This window comes from Crocodylus porosus, unplaced genomic scaffold (genome assembly GCF_001723895.1).
Source record: "Crocodylus porosus isolate Cpor-Errol unplaced genomic scaffold, CroPor_comp1, whole genome shotgun sequence".
NCBI classification, from domain to species: Eukaryota; Metazoa; Chordata; order Crocodylia; family Crocodylidae; genus Crocodylus; species Crocodylus porosus.
The window spans coordinates 151,856,613-151,863,965 of NW_017728906.1; the positions used below are offsets into that span (position 1 = coordinate 151,856,613).

General features: G+C 48.8%; 1 protein-coding gene across 1 annotated transcript in view; it reads left to right on the forward strand.

Moving 5' to 3' along the window:
• The first annotated feature begins 4,520 nt into the window (after positions 1-4,520).
• The window catches only part of ITM2B (integral membrane protein 2B), a 31,222-nt gene continuing 28,389 nt past the window's right edge, over positions 4,521-7,353 (forward strand). The window contains exon 1 of the mRNA XM_019529937.1: positions 4,521-4,714. Within this exon, the coding sequence (XP_019385482.1) occupies positions 4,616-4,714 (99 nt within the window). The 5' untranslated portion in view covers positions 4,521-4,615. The remainder of the gene's footprint in view (positions 4,715-7,353) is intronic.

Here is a 7,353-nt window from a genome sequence, read left to right on the forward strand (position 1 = left end):
ATGGGGGAGGGTGTGGGGTTTGTGGTGAGGTGGATAGGCATGTGGGTATGGGTGTATACGTGGGGTAAGGGAGCATGTGGGTATATGTGGATGAGTGTGGTGTGGGTGGGTATAGGGTTTGTGGTGGGGCTGTGTGTGGGGAGAGGGTGACTAGGGAGGGTTGTGCAACGTGTGGAGGGGGAGGGTTTGCTCACAGTACCCTCCCACCCCATCCTGCAGCAGGCAGTGCCCCTGCCAGCACTCCTCCAAGCCTGGGCTCCGCGCTCCTGCTGTTCCTGGTCTCAGGGCACTGGTGCAGGACCCATGCTCCTGCTCACCGCCACTTCCCCCTCCCATCTGCCACTGCTGCCCTTCTCATGGCACTTCCCCATCGCCCCACCCCTTGGCTCACCGCTCCAGCACCACATCCCAGCTGCATGACTGAGACCGCAGGACACAGCAGGAATTGGCCTGGCCCCTGCGATTCTTGGCTGGCTCTAGTGGTACTGTCTGGGCCAGTTCCTGCTGGGTTCTGAAGCCAGGAACCACACGGTGTCACAGTGGCAGCAGCTGCAGGCAAGAAAGCAGGGATATGGCTGCAGCACATGGTGGAGGAGTGGCAGTAAGCAGGCGTGCGAAGCACAGCAACAGCTGGACAGGAATGTAGGGCCCATGCTGGTGTCCTGAGGCCAGTGCCAATAGTGGGGTCCAGGGAGCAGCACTTTAAAACTATAATTAAAATAACATATTAATGATAAGTCTACATAATTTGTGACTGTTTTAACAAGCCAACTGAAAATCCTTGACCTTGAAGAACAGGGATGCATAGCATGTAGCAAAGCAAAAACATTTTTTTTTGTTTAGACTAATTGCAAATGCCTCAATCCTTCATTGCCTTTTGTAACTATGCTTATGCCTCAACCCATAGAAATCAGAGATCCTGAGTATCTAGGTAAAACTCTGAGATGAGTAAACCACTCACTGAGTCAGGCAAATACTATGATACTGCCTTGAAAAAATGCAAATATCTGCGGTCGTGGTTTTGGCAAAAAATAATGGTGATCTCAGAGGAGAACTGTAAACTTTGAATAGCTGGGAGTTGATTCTGTGCTAAACGCTACAAGGGATAGACACCTGTTCTGGCACAGAACCCTGAAGAAGGGGAGACAAAGGTCCATCAATCTGATTCTCACTGAACGACTGGGATTTGCCTCCCTTATGAAAAAATATTGTAATAGCAGTCCTACATGTTATAGTTTATGCTAAACTTCTTGCAGCATCTTAGGACTTCAATGTAGAATATTGTAATGTATTAATCAGAATAGTAATTAGAGCTGAGCAAGATTTTCACAATGAAACTAGGTCAAACTCAGTAATAATAAACAAGCCCAAGATGTCTGAAATAACTGCAAACACTTTTGGTGAAGCTTGGCTGAATTTTGAGTCAGTTCAGAACAAGTTCTGCACAAAGCCAGAACCATGTAGGGTTTCTAATGCAAACTATGCAAACAGTTGTTTTTCCCCTGAAATTGTGCAGACTTAGCAGTTTTGAGCAATGTTTTCCTTTGAGGTTTTTATATCGTTAGAAGAAAGAAACCAGTTTAAGAGCCAAGTTGGACTTGGTTCAAGGGCTGTTGGGCTAAACGACTTAATGATAAAAAGTTTTAAAACTAGTTCTGTCAGCCATTTTTGGAACAGGATTTTAAATGAGCCAGACAGTGGTGCATGTGATGTAGGAACAGCAGAGCCATATAACAACACAGGGACAGAAAGAATAGATTCTGCTGAAGTTGGTGGTACTGAGACCCATGTGCACACTGGCTGAATTTTGTCCAGGAGGCGTCCAACTGGGTGGGTAAGAGGAAGATAGGGCGTACTCTACCAAACTCCCCTCATGGATGCCACCAAAATGAAATATTACTCACAACAGACTATCAAGGTGTGCAAAATGGCACAGAATCATAGAAAAAAGGACCAGAAGAGACCTCAAGAGGTCAAGTCCAACCCCCAGCTTAAGATAGTTTAGATAGGGATGATCCTATCTTAGCAGTTTTAAAAATAAGGATTGTAATGCTTACAGCTGGGAAGAAAAACATTTTAAAATGATATAGAGATGGATCTGTGGAAAGTGCAGAGAGAAACAGCTTTGAGAGGTGTGAAATGTCTTGCTCATCTCTGATACAGTAAATCAAGATGTCAAGTAACGATCATTTCAACTGTGTTAATTATGGCACTGCTGCTGTAAAAATAAGAGGAAGGACCAGGACTGCCCTGGGCGGGGGGGAGGGGCACCAATCAGGGCAACTGCCCTTGGCACTGCGCTTTGGGGCGCCTTGCAGAGCTACGCGGGGCAGCACAGTGACTCCGCACTGCCGCTAGTTTTACATTTGGTTGCTTGGCACCCCCACCCTGCTGCCGAATCTGCTGCAGGCTTCCTTGTATCTGGGGCTGGGTCGCCGTACAGGCTGATTTGCCCTGGGCCCCACACCCTGCTCGGATCATCTCTGAAGAGGATTACAGGTGTAGAAGACTTACTGGGAATTAAGTTGCATTTTGATGCTACAAATGGGTGATGTTTCAAAGATACCAAATTTTCTTCCACAGTTAAGAAGGAACAAAAAACAGGAACTAAGCAGAACCAAAGGGCATGTTCAAGCACTAATAAAGGCTGCCAAGTTCTGTGAAAGTGACCATGTGAGTTTTTTTTTCTTCTCAGCCATAACCACTAGGATCTTTCTTTTTAGAAATCCTAGACTACAACAAAGCAGCTTCATGTTAGTATAAACGTCTGTATGAGCCATTTCTGAGTTCTCACCTCATGCATATTTTAGATTTTAGACACTACTGTAAGGAATGGTAAGTCAATCAGTGTATAAATTTGACTTGTTATTTATCTGTATTACATTACTACCAGAAGGCTTAAATCCATATTATTATCCAAGATGGTGATTCTCAACCAGGGCGCCATGGCATCATGGGGTGCCTTGAGAGCCTTCCAAGGATGCTGCAGAGTGCTACCCTATATGGGCATTGTTAGGGATACAAACATCAGAGACTTCAAATAGGAATCCATTTAATTAAAACCATTGTGACCTGCTGTGGTCTTTCTGAGTTCTCTGCAACAGAAAAGTTTGTCTATTATTTGGTATTGACTATGGGGGTTGGTATGAACAGTGAGGGTTTCTGCCAGCTTCTGTAGCAGAGGGCCTTATCCTCTCATTGTCATCTGCAATGCCTTGTTTCAGGATGATCACTACCATGGCTCATTGTAAGGCTTAAAATGACTGAAGAGTCCAATCCTTGAGTCACAGATCTTTCTGCAGGAGAAAGCAGACTGGGATTCCTCTCCTTTTCCTTCCTCTGCTCTCTCTCCTCTGCTTTGACAGCACAATCTCAAAACCCTGCCACTCGGTTGAGGCTGCAGTGCCATTGGAGTCTGTTGGCAGCCAGCTCCTCCTAACTCTTAACATCAGCATGGGTTTTTTTGCCCATGTTGGCACAGCTCCTTAGGGCTAAGCCCTGGTACAGGACAGTGGGGCACCCTCACAGCCACTGCCACTTGCTTGGGGTGGCAGAGGAAGCGGTGATAGCAGCTGAAGGGGTAAGTGAGGGTGACTGGCCCTCTACCTGGGATCTCTTGAGTGTGTAGCAACAGCCTTTTATAGAAGCAGGAGGACACTGGCTGCCCTGCTTTCTCTTTGGTCACAGAATCATACAAAATGAGGATTGGGAGGGACCGCAGGAGGTCATCTAGTCCAACCCCCTGCTCAAAGCAGGACCATCCCCAACTAGATCATTCCAGCCAAAACTTTGTTTAGCTGGGTCTTAAACACCTCCAAGGATGGAGATCGTACCACCTCTCTGGGTAACCTGTCAGTGCTTTACTACCCTCCTAGTGAGAAAGTTTTTCCTCAGATCTAACCTAAACTTTCCTTGATGCAACATGAGATCATTGCTCCTTGTTCTGTCATCTGCCGCCACTGAAAACAGTCTACCTCCATCTTCTCTGAAACCATCCTTCAGGTAGTTGAAGGCTGCTATTAAATCCCCCCTCAGTCTTCTCTTCTCCAGACGAAATACCAGTTCTCTCAGCCTCTTCTCCGAAGCCATGTCCCCCAGCCCCTCATCGTGTTCGCTGCTCTCCGCTGGACTCTCTCCAGTTTGTCCACATCCTTTCTCATAGCGGGGGTGCCACAGGCGGGCACAGGATTGCAGGTGTGGCCTCAGCAGGAAAGAATCACTGCCCTCGAGCTGGCCTCGTGTCCTGCCAGGGTTGAAGGAGCAGCGTGGGCTGTGGACCGCAGGGACCGGTGTGGACGGGAGAGTCCCGCCTCAGGCAGGGGCTGGACGAGGTGACCCCTGGAGGCCGCTATCCAGGGAGGGCGCGCGGCCAAGCCACCACAACAGTTGGCAGCAGCGCCCCTAGTCTCAGCCCGGCAGCGGCGGGGGGAGAAAAAGGGAAGCAAGGCGGGGCCCCAAGGGGCTGCTGAGCAGCTCGCTTAAGGGCGGGAGGCCCCGCCCCGCCGCGCCCGCCGCGCCGCGCGCAGCCTCGCAGCACCAGCAGTCGCCGCGGCCCGTGGTCTCGCAGCCCGTACAACAGCCGCGGTGGGCGAGTGCGCGGGCGGGCGTAGCCGCCATGGTGAAGGTGTCGTTCAGCTCCGCCTTGGCGCAGAAGGAGGTGGCCAAGAAGGAGGAGGAGAACAGCCAGGTGCTCATCCTGCCCACCGCCGCCAAGGTGAGGGGTGGCGGGGAGAAGATGGCGCGGGGCACGGCCCGTGTGTGCGGCCCGCTGCGCTCCGACGTCGTGCCTCTAAAATGGCTGACACCGCTTCTGCTTCTCGGCGGTGCGGGGGGTACCTGAGGGCGCGTACTGGTGGCTGGGGCACAGCCCCCACCCCCGGGGATGGACCCCACTTTGGGGGCAGATACCTCCCCAGCCCTCTGTTAAAGGTGGCCTCCTCCCACCTGGGGGATGGACCGTCCTGTTAGGGTCAGACACCTCCAGTTCCCTTCCCCCCTTGGGGACAGCCCCCCCCCCCCAGCTCTCTTCCCCCACATACCCCCTTGTTGGGGACAGGTCCTCCTCCCCTGTTAGGAATGGACACCCTCCAGGGAGGCCCCCCAGCCCCTCATCCTGCATTAAGTGCCTGTAAAGGACCCGAATTGACCACTTGCCTTGGACAGTCTAACTGGAGCCCCTGTTGAACTGCTGTTGGATGCCTGGTTTGGACAGTTTTGATCTGGGCCCCATCAGCCCATAATTAAACCAGATGTCTTAGTTTTTGGGTTTGGTTATTTTTTTTAAACTTCACATCCTGCCTCCGCCCATTCTGTGTGTCAGGATTCGGCTTGGGGTTTTCTTTCCTGCAGGTCTGTTGGGCTGAGCTGAAACTTCCAAGCACAGCCTCAAACAGAGAAACAAAGAAAAAAAACCCCAGTCCATCTACTTTTCATGTTATGAAAGTGCAAAGCTGTTCAGCTTAGCTGAGCCTTGATTCTTTCTCTTTGTGGTACTACAGTTAAGTGTGTTTTTAAAAATTAAAAAGTCATGTAATCTAAGCTTTAAGAAAAAGTTAAAAGGAGACTCTGGTAGAGAAGTTTAAAAATGGCAGACCCCATAAACTGCAAGATGTATGGCTTGTAGTTGCTTTTACCTATGTGAAAGATGCAATTGGGTCAGCTGAATATATAGCACTTGTCACTTTTAAAGCAAGTATTGAGGATGCAAATTAAGTAGCATATCCATCCTATTGCTCCTTTCTGAGGGAAACATCTAAAAGGAAATCCTACTGCAGAGTGGGAATACATTGGACTCAATTTAATTTTACCCTTGACTTCACCAGGGTGAAAAAAGTATTAACACTTTGCCTCAGAGCAATTGTGGCTAGAATTAATTGCCATTTAAATCTCCCATGTAAACTTCCCTACTTCCCTGCCTCATTTTGGACTGTTCTGCACACAAGATCATCTGGTTTCAGCTTCCATGTATCTCAGGCTATTACGTTTACATCTGTTTAATAATATAACAAGCACAGTGATATTGGTTAGTTTGGAGCATTTCTATTCTCTGGACACCACATTATTATGCGTCCGAAACAGAAGAGGTCAAAGTTTCCTGCAATGAGGAGGAATTGTTTACTTTAATGGATCTTTGCCTAGATGTTCCTAGGAGGTGAGTCATTTTCTGTAAGTAGAAGTGAATTCTCCGGGTCATATTGGTCTTTGGGATAAATTCTTACTGGTTCCAAACTTGGTGATCAATTGAACCCTGAGCATGGGAGCAAGACGCATTGTCCAGGCATCTGAAAGAATCTCTCATACTACCTTGGAGCTGTGGTCTGCCTGGTCCAGGGTTTTGATTTCAACTACCCCTAATGATTCAGGGAAAGGAAAAAAAATGCACTAGAGAAAGAGCCCTTTGGATTGTCAGTAGTTGCAGCTGAGTAAAACATACAGGTTAAATCTTAACTTTGCTTAGTTCTTACTATTTTGTTTGCTTGCAGATAGGAACTGCAGACATGTACTAAACTGTTTAAGAGGTTCACTGCTTCACTGTGGCTTTGTTGCTTCACTGTGGCTATTTACAAGTTTCTCTGGACCTTTTCCTGTTATCAGATATATTTGGGGGGAAAGCCTGCTTGACCAGAGTTGAAAAAACAGTCTTAAAATAGTATGCCAGGAATAGATGCTATGTCTGTGCAATTCCAGCAGCAAATGAACACTTTTATGGGGTGGTGAAGCTTGGAATATATTTTTGATGCGTTTTATTTGTTGCCAAAACTATGGCCCTGCCACTAGTGCCTCAAGAAATTCTTCCAAATCGGCTATTTTTAAGCTTGCGTGCTTGCAAACATAAGTAAAAGCAGTTCAGAATTGCATCGTTGCATGCAGTTTCAAGAGAAAGAGAACTACGCAACACACACTGGCTATGATAATACAGAAATAACTGATAAGTGTTAGGAGTGCACCGATAGAGGTTTTGGGGGGCTGATACTGGTAGCCAATTTTTAAGGAGGTATATCGGCCAATACCAATCTGATTTCCGATATGCAGCCCAGCAGCTTGAAGAGCTGCATCCAGCTGGTTAGTCTGTTGTGGTGGAAGGGGCGTGGGGAGGGGGTGCAGATCAAGGCCTCTGCATTGAGGGAGGAGTGGGGCTGGGGCAAGCGCTGTCCAGTCAGGATAGGGAAGGGCCCGGGATGGAGCCATGGCTCATTCAGGAGGAAGGAGGGGCAGCTCCTGTCACTGTGTGCAGTCTGGGAGGGGATGGAGGAGGGGGTGTGCCCCCTGGATCTGCGCAGGGTGGGCTGCAGCTGTGGGCTCAGTCCAGGGCTGCGCCAGGCTCTTCCTGGCGGGGGTTGCACTGGGCTGTGC